This window comes from Citrus clementina, unplaced genomic scaffold (assembly GCF_000493195.1).
Source record: "Citrus clementina cultivar Clemenules unplaced genomic scaffold, Citrus_clementina_v1.0 scaffold_2, whole genome shotgun sequence".
NCBI classification, from domain to species: Eukaryota; Viridiplantae; Streptophyta; class Magnoliopsida; order Sapindales; family Rutaceae; genus Citrus; species Citrus x clementina.
Window position 1 is genome coordinate 20,618,304 of NW_006262688.1, and position 23,994 is coordinate 20,642,297.

Consider the following 23,994-nt stretch of genomic DNA (forward strand, 5'->3'; position numbering starts at 1 on the left):
TGGTGTGGAAACGACAGCGCTTCTTGTTAGGAAATTTAACTTCCTCCCAAGATCACTCCAAGCAATTTATCAAGCAACAAATTAATAGAAAAATTAAATGGAGAATACACCAATCACACAACACAAGATTTACATGGAAAACTCCAAATCCGGAGAAAAACTACGGCCGTTGTCACAAGACAACCAGAGAAACAATATTCACTATGCAGAAAATTATTACAACCACACTCTCAGAAATAATTTTCTCTCACCCAAGCCCCAAATACATAATCCCGAGAAATATCCCTTAACAAAGCAAACCCGTAATACCCATATTGAGGAGCCAACTTCTCCTTCAATATAACTACATGCTTAAGAACATTTCTCTCTCTCAATTTCTCACCAAAACTTGGATTCCTTCTCTAGGATTTGGGATGCTTTCAAATGACGAGATGAACCCCTCTATTTATAGACACCAGTGACTACTGTTTATTTTGCGGCTTTTCTTTTTTTTTTTAATCATTTTCAACAATCTCCACCTTGATTAAAAAATTAAAAAAAATTCATAGCCACTACTACAAAACATTGTCTTCACAACAGTCATAATTCTCAACATAGAGAATTATCATACTCCACCATAAAGATTATACCACTTAGAATAAACCATTCTAAGATTTTTCTCGGCACATGTCAAACAAATTCGCTGAAAATTATGGTGCAATTCTCATGCTTTATTTCCTGAGAATTCTTCAGCCATGACATAACTTTTCCACCACACACCTTGCATTTATACCAAGCCAATGCCCGCGTGCAAACTTGTGGACCCCGCTGATCATAACATGTTCTCTTTCATGGCAACTTGGAGATCTACATGCCAAAAGAACTAACTCAGTCTCCTATCAAAAGGAAACTCACCATCTGCGAGAATATCAGTATTTCCTTTACTGATTCTATAGTAATTTACCGAGCCTGCTCCACCTTCTTGACAATTTCCTTAAGGTGCCAAAATTGTCCACACCTTTAAATCTTTGTGCATACCAGATTGGATACACCTTTGACTTGAATTCTCCACAAGCCAATAAAATCTTCTTCCATTAATTTTTTTAACAACATCAAACTCCACCAAGTTTGAAAATCACCAGCTGCTAACATATATGCTTTACATAAACAGTACCGTATACCCCAAGTATAAACCGTTGGCTCTGATACCACTGTTAGGAAATTAAGCTTCCTCCCAATATCACTCCAAGCCATTTATCAAGCAACAAATTAATAGAAAAATTAAATGGAGAATACATCAATCACACAATACAAGATTTACGTGGAAAACTCCAAATCTGGAGAAAAACCACGGCCGTTGACACAAGACAACCAGAGAAACAATATTCACTATGCGAAAAATTATTACAACCACACTCTTAGAAATAATTCTCTCACCAAGCCCCAAATACAAAATCCCGAGAAATATCCCTTAACAAAGCAAACCCGTAATACCCATATTGAGGAGCTAACTTCTCCTTCAATATAACTACATGCTTAAGAACATTTCTCTCTCTTAATTTCTCACCAAAACTTGGATTCCTTCTCTGGGATTTGGGATGCTTTCAAATGAAGAGATGAACCCCTCTATTTATAGCCACCAGTGACTATTGTTTATCTTGCGGCTTTTCTTTTTTTTTTTAATCAATTTTCAACATTTCTTTCAGTCAACAATGATTCTTCAAATCGATCAATTGTTATGGCACTTAGAATCGATTTCTTGTCACAAGTGAGGGTCTTGGCCAATGGCTGAAGAAATCTTTACCATGCAGTGGTGGTGGATGACGATAGTGTTTCTGTCAGTCATGCGCTTTGAAATTTTGAGTTGATTCGTTGTTACGAGTGTGGGTCTTGGCCAATGGCTGGGCATGCGCTGATCTCACTCTTGAGCCCAGAGTTCAATCAAAGTCTAAGGCCTATGTCGACCAAAACATATTGCGTTGACGATTAGGATCAAATAAGGCTAGTCCAATGTAGTTCACAAAATTGGATGTCATATAAAGTAGATAACGGTAAGCACTAGGCTGTTTCATTTAAGTACAAAACTGTGGTGCAACTGTTGCATGGTACCACAAATTTATTTCTTATCTTTTTTACCCTTACTTTTTTAATTATTTATAAATTTATCATAATTTTATTTTTTCATTCTTATTTCCTCTCCTCCATATTCAGATATTATGTGCCCTTTTCTCCACTTAGATCATTAATCAATTATTAGTCAACAACTCTTTTGAAATTAAAATATCATTAACTAATTAATTACCTTAATTATTTTTCACATCACAACCAAAAACAAAATGCAGCAATTTGATTTGAATATTCCGATGGCAATTGCATGAATTAAAATAAATCTATCAGGTATAAGTGATTGATGTCATATTGGTTTACATTTATAGATAAAGTTTAAGTTTTGTTATTTTTTAATAACCAATAACTTTGAAATTAAATTGTTTAGTTATTTTTTATTTAAAGTTCAGTTTGCATTTATTTGAAAGTGGCGACCAAAGCATAAAAAAGATAAAATACATAGTTTTTATAATTATTTATCTAATATTTTATTTTAGTAATGTCATGCTAGTTTTATTTTGTAAGCTAATTTATTAATTGAATTTTAATATGAAGTCATCACTTATCTCACTCCTTAAAATTAAATAATAATAATAATAATAATAATAGAGAGTTAGATATTGATGTTTAGTTTTATGTCGAATTTTTTAGCTAGAGACAACCTACCCATCTTTTAATTGTTTGAATTATTTACAAATTTGAAACAATATGAATTTATGTGCCAGAATTTTGAAATATTTAATTTTTTAGAATTTTAATATACAACAAGAGTGTAGCGTTAATTACCAAACTATGGCATCCTATCATTGAATCTACTCTTACGTTAAATCTAACGGTGTCAAGACAAGAAGAAAAAATAGGGATACCGTGCAACGGTTGCACGATAGCTGGACCTTTCATTTAAACACTACAACATGCGTACATTAGTATTAAAATCTAATGAAAAAGAAATCGCAATCAACTATTTTTTGTTTTTTAAGTGCACCGAGATTGAAAATAAAATTTTTATTTTTTATGATTTCATGCCTCTTGTATGATTATAAAAAGTTTTTATGGTTAAATTAGTTAACTCCATCAAAGGCACAAATACATTAGGTTGGATTGTATATACATGGGTCCATGAGTATATAATGTGTGCTATCTCTATATGATGTATGACACTAGGATGAGCATTGACATAACACTTCAAAATATAAATTAATTAATAAAAGGAATGAATGACAAAACAAACACGCAAATTGCTAGGTTCTACAAGAAGGAAAGAAAAAAAAAAGATTAACTAATTTGCTTGGAAAAAGGTGAAGTGGTCAAACTCAAACATGCTTTGGTTTTGGCTCTTTTTTTATACAAACCTGGACTTATTTGTACAAGAGTAGTGATATTTCACTTCTCATTATATTTCACATAACTCCATTATTCAGTTAACTCCGTTAAAATTTTAAACTAATTTTTATCTCTCAATATACCCCACTTAATTCATAATTTATTATTACTATAATTTTTATCATTTTTCATGGACCCACTTGTAAGTTTATAAAAATTATTTTAAAAAGAAAAAAAAATCTCATAATCATTGTCGTAATGGAAAAGAATCTGATAATTGCACCAAGAATTGGAACACGAACCATGCCGAGTCAATTTTGAAGAATCGCAGTATCATGCTAAGCCTATACAACCAAGAGTGAGTAAAGGAATACAAGAATTTAGCCAAGGGGGTAGACATAATAATTCTGGTTAGAATTTCCTACAAGTACAGTTGTGGGATTTATTCTTTACAATTGCAATCCGTGGATTCCATTTATGGTATGTCAATATTGATAAGTGCTTTCTATAACCTCCTTCAACATATGGTTGTGAGGTGTTTAAAAATTCCAAAAATGATGCATTGAAAAATCATAGTTGGCTTCAATTTGCATTGGTTTTTCCAGTTCTTTAAGTAGCTTGACCGGTTTTATGCTTGAGTTATGTATTTACATATTTGACAAATTATCTATTTTGGTTCTTTGAGTATCTTGATTAGTTGTTTTATGTTTACAAATTGGAGAAATTATGTATTTCAGCATAGTCGTAAATAGTCTTGCACACTACTAGAAAAATGGGCTTTACTGACACTTTGCAAAAAGTGTCAGTAATTATGTACATATGCACCATTTTTTGCTTTTGACAAATAGGAATCACAGATTATTGATACTAGTGTGTCAGTAAATTAAACATCAAAGATTACTGACACTAAAGTATCAAAGATAAAAAAAATTAATAAAATTTTTTTTAGCTCCAACTCGAACCTGAGAGCTCTAAGGTTTAAAGCTTTAATGTTTGGAGCACAGATCATCAAATCTCGTTGAATCAAAGTCATAATAATATTTAAATTATTAAAAAATGAAAATATAAATAACAACACAAAACTCACACTTAATGACTTTTCCCCATCTACCCAGACTGTATCGACTATCTCTATCTTGCTTTTATCGTTCTCTTTTTCTTTCGTTTTTCCTCTTCTCGATCTCTTCTGTTTTGCATTATCCATTTACAAATTAAATTCAATTAATTTAGATAGATAATGAAAAGCTAAAACTCCGTTTCATTTTTCCATTTTCCCCATATTGAAAAACAAACCAAAACCCTAATCGCTTGTTATCGAAGGAGTTTTTTCTCCAACTAAACCATCCAGTGCCTATACTGGGCAAGCAAGTAAAAGCCATTGACAAGGGGTGAAGTGGCACCATCGGTTGCGTATTCAAGTAATCTCATTCTCCCTCACAAGTTAAGTCTAGAGAAAGAACTGTAAAGGAGGTTATCAGCTGGTAATGGCTAAATATTTTATTTTTTTGGGTAATTTAATTAATGGGTTTGTTTTAATTTGGCTTATGAATAGTATTTTTTAATTTTAATTTTTGGGTTGTTTCAGATGTTTAGAAATTGAACAGTAGTGCGACCTTGGTGGGTTTTGTTTTCCAAATCTTTTTTTCTTTTATTTAATTGTAACTTGAAATTTTTGTTCTTATTTTTCTATATCTTCACTCACATGCAGTCCAAAAATACAGGCATTTTAAGTGGTGCATTACTTAAACTCAAAACACTCGCTACTGGGACTCTGTTTTTTCTGCCACATTTGAGGTCAGTTTAAACCTTTTGTGCATGTGATTTACTGTCATTGTTATTTTAAACTAAGAAAGTTCAGTTTTTTTAGTTTATGAAATAAACTATTAGCTCTGTTTCATAACTTTGATTAATAAGTTAGTTGATTTTGAATGTATGAAATTTCATTTTAGCTTTTGCCTTTCTAATTAGGAGATGATTGTTTGGGTATTATTTTGGCTGAATGACTCTGTATTTAGTGGTTACGAATTATTTACATCTCCATTTCATGTGAAGAGAGGCAAATTTTGTTATATAATCCTACTTGTTTATTTATTTTGTTTTGGTTGAAAGATTTGTAATAGAGACAATGACTATGATATGAATTAATTAAGTTAGTGGTTGTGAGTATTTTGAGATTGTATAAAGTTGATGATTTGTGTTTGATTCAAGAAAGAAATGCTTGTTTTAAGGCAGTTCTGCAAGTTGTATTTGAATTTAAAAAGTGATTTATAGAATCTTAAAAATGGCTTGCAAAGTGGTATGAAGACATTATTTATTTGAACTCTTAACTTTTGCTAGTTACTTGACTTATGAATTAGTTCGACTACTTAAAAAACCATCAGCGCCCATCTTACTTATTAATCTCCTATTTAAGTTTCAAAGCTTTTTTTGTTTCAATTTCAGGATTTTGTCTAAATTATTATTACAATTAATGATTTATAGGGGCTATTAGTGATTTTCCAGAATTATGAGTTTATTATTGCAACTATAATCATAATAACATTGAACATTAAATTAATCATGCAATTTAATTAAACTTAAACTGACATTACATATATGAACAGGTAAATTATTTGAAATGGACAGAACTTGGATAACTTGTGATAGATTGTTTGTAGAGTATCGTTCTGGAGTTGTTGATTTCTTAGATTTTGCCATTTTGAATGCTGAAAACCGAATGTTAATTAGATGTCCTTGCACCTTTTGTTGTAATATGGAGTTTCATACTCCTCAACAGGTGAAGGATCATTTATTTGAAAAAAGTTTTCTCCCAAGATATATTGTTTGAACTTGGCATGATGAGACTGACTCTAAATCTACATTTACAAAGTGTTAAGACCATTCACATAGTCAAAGATTTAGATGTCATGATTATAGTAACATAATTGACATGGTCGAAGATGCTTACGAGCATTGTGATAGAGATCCTAGTTCTTTTAAGAATATGCTTGAAGATGCTAAAAAGCCTTTGTACCCGGGTGCAAGACATTCAAAGTTATCTAGTTTAATGAGACTTTACAATGTGAAAGGGAACTATGGGTGGTCCGATAAAGGTTTTTCTGCTTTGTTAGAAGTTCTTGCTGATATTTTGCTAAATAATAATACTCTACCTAAGTCAATGTACGAGGTTAAGAAAACAATGAAAGTGCTAGGCTTATAGTATGAAAAATATATGCATGTCCAAATGACTGCATTTTGTATAGGAATGAATTTGCTGATCTTGCTGAATGCCCAAATTGTGGAGCATCTAGGTATCAAAGAAAAAAAGATAGCTAAAAAAAATTTAGGAAAGGGGTTCCTAAAAAGGTATTATAGTATTTTCCACCTATTCCTAGGTTGAAAAGATTGTTTCAATCACCATAAACAGCTCAAAATTTAATATGGCATGCTAATAAAAGAATTAGAGATGGCAAAGTTCGCCACCTAGCAGACTCACCAGCTTGGCAACTAATTGAAAATAAGTGGCCAAAATTTGCACAAGAACCTAGAAATCTTTGTTTAGCTATCTCAACTGATGGGGTTAACCCACATAGTACACTTACCACTACTTAGAGTTGTTGGCCTGTTATGTTAATAACATATAATCTTCCTCCAAGGTTGTGTATGAAGAGAAAGTTTTTGATGTTGTCTCTTTTGATATCTGGCCCTAAACAACCTGAAAATGATCTAGATATATACCTAGCACCTTTGATTAAGGACTTAAAAACTCTATGGGATGTAGGTATTGATGTTTATGATGCGTATAGAAAAGAAACCTTTAATTTACGGGCTGTCTTGATGTGGACAATCAGTGACTTTCTAGCATACGGAAACCTTTCTGGTTATACTGTTAAGGGCTATTATGCTTACCCAATTTGTGGGATAGACACTTGTGGATGTTGGCTGCCACATAGTAGGAAAATGTCATATATGGGCCATCACCGCTTTCTACCACTTGGTCACCTATTTCAGAAATTGAAAAAGGTTTTTAATGGGAAGCAAGAGTGGAATGAGCCTCCTAAAACTTTGTCTGGTGAGGAAATCTTTAACATGGTGGAAGATATTGATATTAAATTTGGGAAAAAGAAGGCCAAAAAGCGGAAACATGATGACGGTGGCAGCGGTGATGGTGATGAGAACATAACTAAAAAATTGTACAAAAAAAAGTCAATCTTGTTTTACTTAGAATATTGGAAGCATTTATTAGTTCGCCATCAATTAGATGTGATGCACATTGAAAAAAATGTGTGCGAGAACATATATGGCACATTACTTCATCAACCAAGCAAAACAAAATATGGGATTAATGTTAGAAAAGATCTTGAGTCTTTGAAGATCAGGAGAAAACTAGTTCTTGATGAAACAAACAAAAAAAGACAAAGTCCTACTTCCAGCTCCATACACTTTGAGTAAAAAAGAAAAAAAAATTTATAAAACCTTGCTGAGTGTGAAAGTCCTTGATTGGTATTTTTCCAATGTCCAAAACCTTGTTTCAATAGATGATTGTCGGCTTCAAGGCCTTAAGTCTCATGACTGTCATACTTTGATGCAATAATTTCTACCATTAGCCATTCGAAACTGTTTGTCTATAAATGTGAGAAGGACCATAATTAGGATGTGCTTTGTTTTTAATACATTGTGTTGTAAAGTGGTAGATCCTAATACCCTTGACCAATTGCAAGAGGAACTTGTAATCACTTTATGCTTACTGCAGCAGTACTTCCCACCTAGCTTTTTTGACATAATGATCCATTTAACAGTCCACTTAGTTGAACAAGTTAGGTTATGTGGGCCTATTTATCTTCAATGGATGTATTCTTTTGAGAGAGAAGTGAAAACTCTCAAGGATTATGTTCGTAATCGCTACCGCCCTGAGGGTTGTATTGTAGAAAGTTATATTGCAGAAGAAGCACTTGCATTTTGTGCTGAGTATCTCTCAAATTGTGATGTTATTGGGCTGCCAACTGGTTGTCCAATTGATTTATCTGTCGAAAGGCCTTTGGGAGGTGCAAACATAAAGGTGGTTGATGATCCTTTGTTGGCACAAGCACACCGGTGTGTTCTAATGAACACCCCTGAAATCCAAATATAGATCGAGTAAGTTGTTAATTTTTCCAAAAAAATATTACTATTGTATTACAAGATTACTATACTAGTTTTTAAATCTTAATATGGTCTCACTGTAGAGAGCATATGCATTATTTAACATCAAGAAACCCCTATAAGGCAAAACAAAAATTTGTGGTTGCAAAATGAACACATACGTACATTTTCTAGTTGGTTACAAGCAAAGGTCAGAATTAGTTAACTAAATACAATATAGGATATAAAATTTAACAAGATTTTTCTACATGTAACTAATTACTATACTTGTTAATTTAAATTATAGGTAGCACATGATAAAGCAAATAATGTGCTGATTGACGAAATAATGTAGTGGTTGGCAAACAAACCACGCTCAAGCTGAAATATAAGTGTGCAACCCAAGAGGGGGGTGAATTGGAAATTTAAAAATTATCCTAGCAAATCCACACAACAAGCAATCTAATGTCTTAACAATAATTGAAAACAATAAGTTCAATAATAGCACAATAATTAAAGAGTAAGGGAGAAGAGAAACAAACACACGAATTTTTACGTGGTTCGGCAATCCCCGCCTACGTCCACGCCTCCAAGCGATCCAAGCTCGAGAATTTCACTATCCAAGCCTTTCCAAGGCTTCAACGATTACAATTGACTTCGAGGTGTCAATAAACCTTTACAACAAAGAGATTATCTCTCAATCTCTTCACTCAAGTGTCTCACACACTCAAACTCTTACAAATGAATTGAAGAAATGAAAGTTACAATCAAACTCACTCAATGAGTAGATATTCAAAGATGAAGAACAATGAATGATTCAATGATTTGTGTTTTGCAAGTTGTAAGCTCAAGATATCACGTATGCTTTTTGTTTTTGCTTGTTAGAGAACTTCAAAATGAGTTGGATTTGAGTTCTTATAGTTTGAGCTCAAAAACTAGCCGTTACTCACATACCAGGCGTATCCGGTTTGCCGTTTATGGAATCCAGTAAGCCGGATTTATGTTACCGTTAAGGAAAAATTCAAAATTTTGCCTAACTGGCTTGCCGGATTTGGAATCCAGTAAGCCGTTTTCGTTCTGGATGCTTACTGCCCCGTATCCGGTTTTTCAGTTTTTGATATCCGGTAAGCCACTTGGTACAGTAACTTGCTACAGTGAAATTTTTCCCATATTTTCAGTTTGATCCCAAAACTTTATAAAATTATAGTATGGCCCAAAAGGTTATGAGACTTTGCAAATAGGTTCAATTTCAGAATTTCTAAGTAATGTTTCGTTAATTCCAAAACTTTCTGAAATTATGATTTTGCCCAAACTTTGTGAAATTACAAAATGACCCAAAAATATTTAAATAGTTTCAAATAGGTCCAAATCCGAAATTTAAAGCATTATCAAAGATTTTGAAATTACTTTCATTTTAGTCCAAAATGCCTTAATTCCATAACATCATTTTCTTATTATAAAAGCACAATTCATAAATCTTTACTTAATAAATACATGTGGTTTGTTATCATCAAAATCAATATTTATAGCCATATAGGCTAACAATCTCCCCCTTTTTTATGATGACAAAGCACATTCAAAATTTAATCTTGTTATGAAAAAGCTCCCCCTTAATCAATGCAAGTTAAAAAATGATTTGAAAATTGTTTGACTAAAAACTCCCCCTGCATACATGCTCCCCCCAGATATATGCATATTTTCATAACACTTATTAAATCATTCTCCCCCTTCATCATAAAAAAGAATAAAATCTCCCCCTATCAATCATCAAAATAGCAACACAAGCACATTAGTAAAAAAAAAATCCATAAGCATAAAGAAATCCATATAATCCATAATGATCAACCAAAACAAATCCATAACATCAAACATAAATAGTCACAACAAATCCATATCATCCAAAACAAAGACATAAACCGAAAACCATAATAACCATCCATAGATTCGAAAATAAACGAACACACAATGCAGTAAATGAAATGTAGATGTGTCCAAGTACGAGCATAAGAACGGATGGGGATAAGGATTTATGGATTGATTTGCATCAAAAGCGAGTAGAAAAGGTGGATTTGGGAGTGAAAAATGAGAGAGAAAACGACTTCTAGTGAGAGAACAAGAAACGGTTTGCCGAAAGAGGAGAAGATGATGAACAACAAAAATAAACCACGAATCCGGCTTGCCGGATTTACTAACCGGCTTGCTGGTTAATGGGCAGCAACTCACAATTCTACAAACGGCTTGCCGGTTAGCTCGGGAAACAAGAAATCCGGAACTCCGGTTCTTGGGCAGAAACTTGAAAGCCGAAAACGGCTTTCCGAAAAAGAAATCTGGTAGACCGAATATGGACCCGAGAGCTATAACCATGAATTCGGCTTGCCGGTTTCCTTAACCGGCTGGCCGGTTTTGAGATCCTTCAAAAACAATCAGTTTTTCGGATGTCTTGAACCGGAAATCCGGTTTTGTTCCAGCAAAGCATGCACGCGAATTCGGTTTTCCGGTTTAGATAACCGGTAGACCGGTTATGAGGCAGAGATGAAGCTTAGCAAATCCGGTTATCCGAATGTTGTCCCGAGAGCAACCAAAGCTAATCCGGTTATCCGAATTGAGAATCCGGTTATCTGGAATTTGTCCCGAGAGAAATCAATAAGGAAAAATAATTTTCCGGATGAATGGAAAGTGAATATTTGCTAGCTCTTATACTTGTACTACACACACCATTTTATTTCCGGCCTTAAAAATTGATTAATTTTAAATCATTTTGAGAATTAAAATTTTTCAATAAGCCATTTAATGCATGAAACACAAAATCATAAAATCATAAATTTACAAGCATATCAAGTTATCTAATTCATAAAGCATAAATCCATATGATAACAAACATATCAAGCCATGTAGTAAAACATGAATTAAGATTCAACATTCATCATTCCATGCTCATGTCTTATCTTTATAAAATGCTCTTCTCTAAGAGGTTTTGTAAAGATATCCGCAAGCTGATTTTTAGTAGAAACAAATTTGATTACAACATCTCCTTTTTGAACATGATCTCTAAGGAAATGATGTCTAATTTCTATATGCTTAGTCCTAGAATGTTGAATGGGATTCTTGGAAAGATTTATAGCACTAGTATTGTCACATAAGATAGGAATTTGATCAAGCTTAATACCATAGTCTCTAAGGGTTTGTTTCATCCAAAGAATTTGTGCACAACAACTACCTGCGACAATATATTCTGCCTCGGTGGTTGAAAGCGCAACCGAGTTTTGTTTCTTACTAAACCAAGAGACAAGAGAATGACCTAGAAAGTGACATGTTCCACTCGTACTTTTTCTATCAACCTTATACCCAGCAAAATCGGCATCCGAATAACAAGTTAAATCAATATGAGTTCCTCTAGGATACCAAAGGCCAAGATTAATGGTGCCAATTAAATATCGAAAAATGCGTTTGACAGCAAGCATGTGAGACTCTTTAGGACAAGATTGAAATCTAGCACACAAGCATACACTAAACATAATATCAGGCCTACTAGCAATCAAGTAGAGTAAGGATCCGATCATACCTTGATAAGTCTTGATATCAACTTCCTTACCTTTCTCATCTTTGTCTAGCTTGATGGTAGTACTCATAGGAGTGCTTTTTGCCGTTCCATTATCATAGCCAAATCTTTTGAGTAGATCTTTCACGTACTTGGCTTGGTTTATGAAAATTCCTTCCTCGTTTTGTTTGATTTGAAGTCCAAGGAAGTACTTCAACTCTCCTATCATACTCATCTCAAACTCTTTACTCATACATGATGAAAAATCTTTACATAACAACTCATTAGTAGAACCAAAAATAATATCATCAACATAAATTTGAACAATAAGTATATCATACCAAGCTCTAGGAGCTTGTTTTAAACCATACAAAGCCTTGGATAACTTATACACATGATCTGGAAATTTTTCATTTTCAAAACCAGGAGGTTGTTTCACATAAACTTCCTCCATAATGTATCCATTTAAGAAAGCACTCTTGACATCCATTTGATACAAAATAAAGTCCTTATGACATGCATATGCTAACAACATCCTAATGGATTCTAGCCTTGCTACAGGTGCAAAAGTCTCATCAAAATCAATTCCTTCTTCTTGGTTGTAACCTTGAGTCACTAATCTAGCTTTATTTCTTACAACCACCCCGGATTCATCCATTTTGTTTCTAAATACCCATTTAGTACCTCTAATGGATTGATGTTCCGGATTAGGAACTAACTCCCATACATTATTTCTCTCAAATTGATTCAACTCCTCTTGCATCGCCATAATCCAAGATTCATCATTTTCCGCATCCGCAAAGGATTTTGGTTCAATTTGAGAAATAAATGCAGCATGCTCACATGTGTTCCTAAGAGATGATCTAGTGGTAACACCTCGTGAGGGATCTCCTAAAATTACATCCTTAGGGTGAGAAAATACATACCTCCACTCCTTGGGGAGTGTTTGTGAAGTACCTTCATTTTGCTCTGCATTTGTTTCCTCATGATGTTCTTCTTGAATTCCATGTGGCGCGTCTTCTTGGTTGTCATTCGATGCTTCTTCTTGTTGTTCTTCTTCTGCATTATCATCAACAACAACTTTCTCCGTAGAGGAGGGGTTAGACTCATCAAATGTAACATGCATAGATTCTTCCACAACTAAAGTTTTTTTGTTATAAACTCTATAAGCTTTGCTTGAATTTGAATAACCAAGAAAGATACCAACATCAGATTTTGGATCAAATTTACCAAGATTATCTTTTGTGTTCAAAACAAAACATTTGCATCCAAAAACTTTAAAATAACCAATGTTGGGTTTTATATCTTTCCAAAGCTCATATGGAGTTTTATTAAGATTAGGTCTAATCAACACCCGATTTAAAACATAACAAGCGGTGTTGACAGCTTCGGCCCAAAAATACTTAGGCAAAGAGTTTTCATTCAACATGGTCCTAGCCATTTCTTGAATAGACCTATTCTTTCTCTCTACTACTCTATTTTGTTGTGGAGTCCTAGGTGATGAAAATTGATGTTCAATGCCAAGGTCATTACAAAAATTTTCAAATGCATGATTTTCAAATTCTCCACCATGATCACTTCTAATACAAGTAATAGAATAACCTTTTCATTTTGAACCTTTTTATAGAAAATTCGAAATACATCAATGGCATCATCCTTATTCGCTAAGAACAATACCCATGTGTATCTAGAATAATCATCCATAATTACAAATGCATAATATTTGCCATTTAAACTAGCATACCTAGAAGGTCCAAACAAATCTATATGAAGCATTGAAGTGGTTTTGAAGTAGAGACATGATTCTTGCTTTTGAAGGAAGTTTTGATTTGTTTTCCAAATTGGCAAGCTTCACAGATTCTATCTTTTTGAAAACTGATTTTTGGAAGACCTTTAACTAAATCATTTTTCACGATTTTTGAAATTAAATCCATGCTTGCATGACCTAATCTTCTATGCCACAACCAACCATCATCATGCAATGCGAAGAGACATTTTTCATGTATAGATGCACAATCTATATTAATGGTATAGACATTAACACATCTATTTCCTACAAACAAGACTTTCCCATCACATGCATTCTCAATAACACATTTTGATTCATCAAAGATAACTCTATATCCTTTATCACATAATTGACTAATACTAAGCAAATTGTGTTTCAAGTTTTCAACCAAACATACATTCTCAATGAGAGTAGAGGATACATTACCGACATTTCCAATTCCAATGATTTTTCCTTTTGAATTATCCCCAAACGATACATCTCCACCATTTTCGATCTTGGTAAAGCTTGAAAACCAAGAATAATTCCCTGTCATGTGTCTTGAACAACCGCTGTCCAAGTACCACTTATTCTTCTTCTTCTTTGAGCCCTGTAGAAAAAATCTCAAGTTTTAGGTACCCAAACCTTTTTGGGTCCTTGAGAGTTAGCAATGGTTCCTTTCGGAACCCAAACACATTTCATACCATAATATGCATTTCTCTTCACTGCACATCTATTTTTCATATGACCATCTTGATTGCAATAATGACATACAATTTGATTGTTAATAGATGTATTCTTCACAAAATAACTCTTGTAAAATTTTTGTTTCAAATTAGGTTTATAACCTATGCCACTTTTGTCAAATACACATTTTTGTGAGTTTAGCAAGTTGTCCAACATCTTTTGCGCATTTGTGAATTTTAGCACGATTTCATTTAGTTCATTACTCTTCTTTCTAAGCATTTCATTCTCATTTTTCAAGTCATTCATGTGTGACTCTAAGTGCCCATGTGAAGTGCTAGAATTCTCAAATAATGCAATACTATCATGCAATGTTTTTTTTTTCTATTTCTAGGCATGTGATCTTTGCACTAAATGAATCATTTTCATTCTTAAGCTCTATCATTTCTTTTTAAGACATATATTCTTTTTACCAATCTTCATTAGCTCATCATGCAAATCCTTAAAAGCATCATGCAATTCATCATATGTAGGAAGAATACTTACCTCATCAAGTTCATCACATGATTCTTCCCCAACGGCCATGAGAGCTAAGTTTGTCATTTCTTGTTGCTCATCCTCATCACTTGTTTCCTCATCGCTATCATCCCATGTGGCCACCATAGCTTTCTTCTTGAGTTTGTTGAGAAGAGGACATTCCGGTCGTATGTGTCCGGGCTTCTTGCATTCATAACAAGTGATTGGCTCATTCTTCTCCTTCTTATTCTTGTAGCCTCTGAACTTTCTCTGCTCATTATTCTTCTTGTAAAATTTTCTGAATCTTCTAGCCAACATAGCCAACTCCTCATCATCCATTTCGCTTTCCTCATCACTCTCACGTTTTGAAGCCTTGAGAGCAATGTTTTTCTTCTTTTCCTCATGCCCTTTTTCAGCTGCCAAATCTTCTTCATATGAAATGAGAGAGCCAATTAAATCATCAATAGGTAACACATTTAAATCCTTGGCTTCCTCAATGGCAGTCCTTTTTGGTCTCCATTCCTTAGGTAGAGACCTAATGATTTTCTTGACTTTTTTGCTATTTGAAAAAGTCTTTCCTAGGGCTCCTAGAGTGTTCACTATGTCCGTGAATCTAGTATACATAGAGTACACATTTTCATTTTGTTCCATTTGGAACAATTCATATTGTCGAGTGTACCTACTTATTTTAGATTCTTTCACTTGGTTCGTACCTTCATAGACAACCTCAAGTTTATGCCAAATTTCATTAGCACTTTCGCAACTAGACACTCTATGAAACTCTTTCTTATCTAGTGCACAAAATTTAAGGCATTCATGGCCTTGGAATTTAGAGAAGCTTTTCTCTTTTTGAATTCATTCCAATCCCGTGAAGGTTTTGGAATATCTTCTCCTACTTCGTTTTTAGTTAAAGGCATGAATGGACCATCATTAACAATTTCCCAAATCTCATAATCTAAGGCTTGCAAGTAAATTCTCATCATAGTTTTCCAATATGGGTAATCGTTTCCATCAAAGTAAGGTGGTCTAGTGGTGGACTGCCCTTCCCTAAATGTGGAATCATTTTAAGTTGCCATTGATCTTTAACTCTAGATGGTTAAATCTAAATAAGAGCACCTCGTTCTGATACCAAATGAAATATAAGTGTGCAACCCAAGAGGGGGGTGAATTGGAAATTTAAAAATTATCCTAGCAAATCCACACAACAAGCAATCTAATGTCTTAACAATAATTGAAAACAATAAGTTCAATAATAGCAAAATAATTAAAGAGCAAAGGAGAAGAGAAACAAACACACGAATTTTTACGTGGTTCGGCAATCCTCGCCTACGTCCACGCCTCCAAGCAATCCAAGCTCGAGGATTTCACTATCCAAGCCTTTCCAAGGCTTCAACGATTACAATTGACTTCGAGGTGTCAATAAACCTTTACAACAAAGAGATTATCTCCCAATCTCTTCACTCAAGTGTCTCACACACTCAAACTCTTACAAATGAATTGAAGAAATGAAAGTTACAATCAAACTCACTCAATGAGTAGATATTCAAAGATGAAGAACAATGAATGATTCAATGATTTATGTTTTGCAAGTTGTAAGCTCAAGATATCACGTGTGCTTTTTGTTTTTGCTTGTTAGAGAACTTCAAAATGAGTTGGATTTGAGTTCTTATAGTTTGAGCTCGAAAACTAGCCGTTACTCACATTCCAGGCGTATCCGGTTTGCCGTTTATGGAATCCGGTAAGCCGAATTTATGTTACCGTTAAGGCAAAATTCAAAATTTTACCTAACCGGCTTGCCAGATTTGGAATCTGATAAGCCGTTTTCGTTCTGGATGCTTACTGCCCCGTATCTGATTTTTCAGTTTTTGATATCCGGTAAGCCGCTTGCTACAGTAACCTGCTACAGTGAAATGTTTCCCATATTTTTAGTTTGACCCCAAAACTTTATAAAACTGTAGTATGGCCCAAAATGTTATGAGACTTTGCAAATAGGTCCAATTTCAGAATTTCTAAGTAATGTTTCGTTAATCCCAAAACTTTTTGAAATTATGATTTTGCCCAAACTTTGTGAAATTAAAAAATGGCCCAAAAATATTTAAATAGTTTCAAATAGGTCCAAATCCGAAATTTAAAGCACTATCAAAGATTTTGAAATTACGTTCATTTTAGTCCAAAATGCCTTAATTCCATAACATCATTTTCTTATTATAAAAGCACAATTCATAAATCTTTACTTAATAAATACATGTAGTTTGTTATCATCAAAATCAAAATTTATAGCCATATAGGCTAACACAAGCGTGGTGACCTTCTCTGGCTATAAGATCAATGGCTTCAATTTTACAACGAGGGACCGGGACAATAATCGTGTGACCCAAAATAGTGGTGTTAGGGTTGTCGCTAACACTCTACAAATTTCAAGCTGAAAAGATAAAAGTCCTCATTCTGGAGACATGACGTTTTATGGAGTCATTGATGAGATTTGGCAGCTTGATTATCTAATGGTTAAAAAAACACTTTTCAAGTGTGATTGGGTAGATGATAGAGGGGTTTGCACTGACAATTTAGGTTTCACTGTAGTTGATTTAAATTGCTTTATTCTAGCTTGTCATGCAAAGTAAGTATTTTATGTAAAGGATCAGCTAGATAATAATAAATCAATAGTTTGTTCAGTGACTGACAAAGCTTATAAGTTAAATGGGGAAAGATGTGAAGACATGGATGTATTTTCTTCATTATCTAACAAACTTCCAGTATGTGAGTTGGATGAGAAAGATGACAAAGGAATTTATGACAGAAAAGATTGTGATGCTATTCCAATAGATATTGATTTAGAAAATCAGTGAATGCATTATTGTAGCTAGTTTCCAGCTCCAATTTTCACAGTTTTCCAGTAAGTGATTTATTTATTTCATTATATGCTATTACTCTTGTATTAAATTATTAATCTAAATGATGTACTTATTTATGTTAATCATTTTCAGGATTGTAGGAAATGGCTGAAGGTGTTGATTTCACTCTTCCGAAGCTCGAGGGAAGACCAAGGAGAAGAAAACAAACAAAAAAAAAGGCTTGCAAAAAGAAGAAGTTATTCATGAAGCTGTAATTAAGTACAATTCTTATGGTGTTCCAGTTGGAAAGGGAAGAAATGATCTTAGGAGTTACATTGGAGTCATTGTATGTGAAACAATTTCAATTTTACTTGATGATTGGAGGCGTGTGCCACTGATGATGAAGGAAACTTTGTGGCTTCATTTTTAGGTTTTATTTACTTGTTTCATAATATGTTTAAAGATTTTATATAACTTCCAGATTTTTTTAAAGCTGTTTCTAATCCATGTTATTGGTTTATAGAAAAAATTCAAATTGAGCTTGAAATGCAAAACCCAAGTGTTAAAGTGGATGGGGGTTGCATCAAGAAACTTTCGAAGTGAACTGGCAACTAAATTCGTTCTACCTAACAAAGATGATCGAAAGTCACTAAGGTTGCCTCGTATTGAATATCCGAGCATTAAAAAAGAAGATTGAAAACTTTTTGCTGACAAAGTTTTGTCTTAACAATTTCAGGTGTGTTGTTTGTTAATATTACCTGATTTATTTGTTGCTAGTTACTAATAATCAGTGGTAACCTTTTGTTCTTCGTCGTACTGTTTGTGCAGGAAAAACATAAGAAGGCAAAAGACAAAAGAGCAAAGAATGTCTACAACCATCGCTTGGGTCACACAGGATATGGTGGCATGTTGTATAGAAAAGTATGTGTACTAAATAATCTAATATGTGTAGCAAGTAATCTAATACATATAATTTAATAGAATCAATTATTTATGTTTTATGTCACCTTGTAACAGAAAAAGGAGAGTGGAGTTTCTGAGCAGGAGATTGACCGTAGTGAAGCTTGGTTAATGGCACGAGCAGACCGAGATGGCAAATATTCTGATGTGATGCCAATTGTTGAGAAAATAGTAAGTCACTTGTATACTTAATTCTTATGAATTTTCTTTATAACGTGTGTGTGTGTGTGGGTAGATATTTACGTACTTATATAATGCTTTTTGTATTAATTGTATGGTAACATTTACAAGTGACAGAAGCTCAGTAATACTTTATCAGAACTTATTTCTTCGCATATAAAAAGGTTAAAACTTGTGTGCATGTGTGTTTGTATGTGTAATGAAAGAGATGTCCAGGAGATTAAGCGCTTGTGTGAGGTGCTGTCTTGTAATATTTTCTGTAGTTTCAATTTGAACTGTTTATGGACTTGCTCTGTGTTGAAGATTCAAGAAGGATATTAGTTTAGTTTAGCTGATGTCTTGTACTCGTAATTGCAGATATACAATTTTTTTTTAGAATAAGCTAAAGAGCCAAGTTGAACAAGGAACATTCCAATCATAAGGGTCACATGACATTCTAGGTCAAGCTCTTCAGAAGCAGCCAAATGGAAGCAGGGTGCAAGCAGTGGGACAATTCATTACCCCATCTATGTACTTTCATGTTCCTGATGCCACTGAGTTAGCAAGAGAAAGAAAGATGTATCAAGAGAGTTTCCAATTCATGTCTGCTCAACTAAAACGCACGAATGCAAGGTTAAATGCGTACAGCAATACTGAAGTTGGAAGTTCTAACTTTCCTTAGCCCAAAACTTCCATTGGTGTTCAGATTGACAATGATGAACAATCCCCTAAAACTCTTGGAAAACAAAAGGTTAGTAGATGGCCTGTTACATGTCATTATTTTATTTCTACTGTATATGCATGTATTACTACTAATGGCATGTATTTTGACTATTGGATAGGCTGATTTCCCATCGGGTAAGTCGACTCTAAAATCTGTGAAGAGTAAAATGAAGGACACTCCCACCATAATTTCCTAACCAACTCCTCAACAAACTCCTAAAAAAGTAGAGTGTGAAATTACTTCAAAGCCCACACCGAGAAGATCTCCTAGACTAACTCCTAAAGTACTAGATGTGCAGTTCTCCTGTCATGACAAAGTACCCAAAAAAGAACCACTAGTCATCAGACTAGCAGAAGTATCAAAAAAAAAACCACTGGTCATCAGACCAGCAACAAAAGACCTCAAGGTACGTGTGAAGAATACACGGGCAACAGAACAATCAAGAAAGAATGATAGGAGTGAATATATGAACATGTTTACCATGTTTATCGAGAATTCTTTACCTCGGTTGATCAAGATTTCGCATGACACAGCAACCTTTGGTGAAATTTTGAAAACACACTTGGACAAAATGATTTGTGCTGAAATCATCGAGTTTAAAGAGATCTCAAACTGCATTATTAACATATGGATCAAGTACGGTAAATCATTGCTTATTTTTTAGTAAACTTGGAGCTATTCTTTTGTTTCCTTTATTCAAACTTACTTCGTTATATATGTTTGTTTCTTCTTAGACACTTGGATGAGGAGATAGAGAGCAATGGAAGTACTAAGCCGGTTCAGTTTGGGCTTTTTAAGAAGCTATATACAAGGGCCAGCTTCAAAGACAGAACTCAATACATTTCAAAACTTTTAGGCTTGGCAGAATTGGGACAAGTCATCGTATTCCCATATAACCCTGGGTATAACCTTTTTTATTTGCTAGCCATATTCTTTATTTAGTAGATTAATCACGAAGTTAAAAACTTTTACTTGTAATTTATGTGTGAGAACAATTTTTACTTTGTTTAGTGGCCATTGGGTGTTATTGGCAATTGACATGGTGAGACGTATGTTGTGCAAATTTTATTGAACTCGCAAATGCACGAATCTATTGTAATATAGATCAATGGTGACAAGTGTCGATCCCACGAGGAGGTGGATTTTAATTGTGGGTAGAATTAATTTTGTAAATGGGTGATTGGATTTGTGGTGAAAATGATTTGGAATATGCTAAAACTTAAATTAAAATGGCGAGAATAAATTGAAGAGAATTCTATTGAAATGACGTACTTGGGTATCTGGATCTGTATCAACATGCACCATGGGCTAAATATTCCTTATTAATGCCAATTAAATCATGAGGGGGGAATCCACACCTCATGAACCACGCTCTAATCAATATGGTGCTAAGGGCTTATCGTGCCAAATAATAATAACCTTGTACTAGAGAGCCGGTGTAACCAATGCGGTATCTAGACAAGATTATTATTATTTGTCGACGAAAAGTCAAATCATCCACAAAAATTACAGGGGAAAAGAATAATAACACGGTTTGACCACGTGGATGAATAGTAATACGGTTTGACCCGGGTTGAACAGTAACGCGGTTTGGTTGAAAATAATCCTGTGTGATGCATGTACCGTACGCGAGATTTTTGGTCCACTGATATGCTGCCACGTCACTATCAACAGTACATAAGAATTTTAGTCCAACAGGATCGTGACGCCTCATCAGTCAATGCCACATCATCGGTCAATGCCACGTCATCGTCCGTCTATGTGAACAGTAACGTATACAGTACCGTACACGTGAATAGTATCGTATATGTGAACAGTGCCATTTTTCCTTTTATGCTCCTCCTAAGGTTTTCGACCGTCCTGAGTTCAAAAGTGATGTCCGTTTTGCCATCTGATCTCTCGTTTATTGTGAAATGACTATGATGCCCCTAAAATACATAAAATACCTAATTAAAATAAAACAAACAGAATTAAATCAAAAGAAAGTTAAATTCATAAAAGTAAAGGTGTTAGTAAAACTTGTAGTGTAAAATGACGATTTTCTCCTTTATAAATATACATTTTCTAACACTCAACACACACCCCAACCAGCTTATTGCTAGTCCCTAGCAAATAAAGCGAAAACAAAATTCAAAACCAAAATGATTTTTTTTATTATTTAGAAACACTCGTGTTTATTCAATCAGATTAATGATAGCAATCAAATAAAAGTATAAGCATTATTTCCAGTCTAAAGCAACATCACACCCACATCAACCATCCACGTGAATCAGGCCAGTAGACTTTCTTATAGCTACTTTCAAGAATGACATGTCAAACCCCAAAATCTCATTGGAAGTAGTGACACTCTCACAAAGAAATTAAACCCAATAAAAATAGTCACTCCAATGAATGGTAATTGAGAGAAAATAATAAAGAAGTGATATCACATGCTCTCACCAAGATGAAATAAATATGCCCTCAGTTTAGAAATAATACGATCTCAAGTCAAATAAAAAAAATGTTAGTCAACCCAATTTATTTATTTTTTATATGCACCACTACATCTTTTCAGCCCATATAACTAACTTCTACTTCAGACTATAGTTCCCTAAAATCAAGAAAGACTTTTATTAGGATGTAATGTAGGTTAGGGACATGGCTAACAAAGAAGGGAAATAAGGAAAATAAAATGTATGTTTGAGAAAAATGTAGAGAATTTTTTTTTTTTTGTGGAAGTTGCAAGGTGGATTTCACCTATTACTGTTATTATTATTATTTTTTCTTTTTTTTAAACAATTTTTTTTTTGCTTTTGCTTGGCACAACGTCACTAAATAAAATAATTATTTACATTTTTCTCAAACATGAATAGGTGATGGAACTTATAAAACATTGGATAATACTCCAAATCGGAGTGGGTCAAGATGATAAGTTTGACAAAGAAAAGTTTTTTTTTTTTTAAAGGCTCAAAAGGGTTAACTATGGATATTTGATAAAAGGGATGGCTAGAAAGGCTCAAACGGATCAAAGATGGCATTTCCATCGTCTTTTAGGGCTCTAAATAATCTTCCATATCTACTAGTTAGATGGGCTTCCAAATGTAGCAACACACATTTTTTTCTTTTTTTTTTTTTACAATTTTTTTTTTAGGGTTAACTCAAAAGAAATCTAGAGATCGTGTATAAAATAGTAAACTGCTAAGCTGTATAAAGAATGGGCAAAAGGGTTACTCTCCAAGAAAAATGATAGGCTCAAAAACTCACTTGGCACTTATTTATGACATGTTCATTCCTTCAAGCAACTCATATTTGTCTCCGACATCAACATGTAGAGTAGCAAACATAATGTAACATCACTTAAGACCAAAGATAATACAAATACGAAAATTTGAAATTAATCATGTCATCTAATGTTAAAACAAATCACACAATTTTTTTTTAAACAACATTCTACCCCCCAACCTATTATAAACATGAAAGGAAAATATGCATGCAGAAATGTGAAAATGATGCATAAAAACTAATTAGAAAAGTTACACTTAAAATGATAGAAAACGAAAATTGTTTTTTTTTTTTTACTTAGAAGATGCGTTTCTAGAGGCACTACACTCCATATTCAGCCATCTTCGACTCAAAAATTTGAAAATATATATTTATAAGGAGAAATTAAAAAGAAGAGGAAAAAATGAACATCAAAACATAATAAAGAAAAAGAAAATGTCTGAATTTTTTTTTGTTTTTTAATTTTTTTTTAAACGATGAAGATACGTTTCTAGAGTCACTACACTCTATAGTCAGCCATCTTCAACACAAAAAGTTAGCAACAGTTAGTTTCTACAACAAAAAATTAGTAAAAACTTAACCAAAATTCTACAATTGTCGACTATTCCCTCCCCCCAACCAGAACGAAACATTGTCCTCAATGTTTGAAAGGAAAGAAATAGAGTTTAGAAGACATCACCTGGGTGGTGCAACACAGAAGAAAATATTTACAAGCGGAGAGTTAAATCTAATTTGTACTTCTTACTGCGGCTACTGTTACTATCATTATTTGGGCGCTCCAACACAAAGGTCCAGGGGTCTGGCTTCGGTTTATAAGCTTGTAACAGATCAAGTAGCTCATTAGCAGTGTGAGCACAAATAAAAAGTTTTTTTCACATTAGAAGGAATGAAATAGTTTTTTATTGCATGGTTAAGAAATGCGATAAAGCCATTATAAAAGTTATTGACATTTAACAAACCGATGGGTTTCTAGTGAATGTGCAGATGGGCTCAAGATGCTAGTGTGATAAATGCCTCTAGTGTTGCAAGATCTCCTGGAAGGAAA

The 23,994-nt window shown here is 33.7% G+C and overlaps 1 protein-coding gene across 1 annotated transcript in view; it reads left to right on the forward strand.

Annotated features, from left to right (window-relative positions):
- The first annotated feature begins 6,337 nt into the window (after positions 1-6,337).
- Positions 6,338-23,994, forward strand: part of LOC112100952 — a 70,335-nt gene continuing 52,678 nt past the window's right edge. Inside the window, exons 1-6 of the mRNA XM_024190830.1 lie at positions 6,338-6,567; positions 7,044-7,555; positions 8,076-8,481; positions 18,582-18,588; positions 18,674-18,766; positions 18,863-18,976. Coding sequence (XP_024046598.1) covers positions 6,338-6,567; positions 7,044-7,555; positions 8,076-8,481; positions 18,582-18,588; positions 18,674-18,766; positions 18,863-18,976 — 1,362 coding nt within the window. The remainder of the gene's footprint in view (positions 6,568-7,043; positions 7,556-8,075; positions 8,482-18,581; positions 18,589-18,673; positions 18,767-18,862; positions 18,977-23,994) is intronic.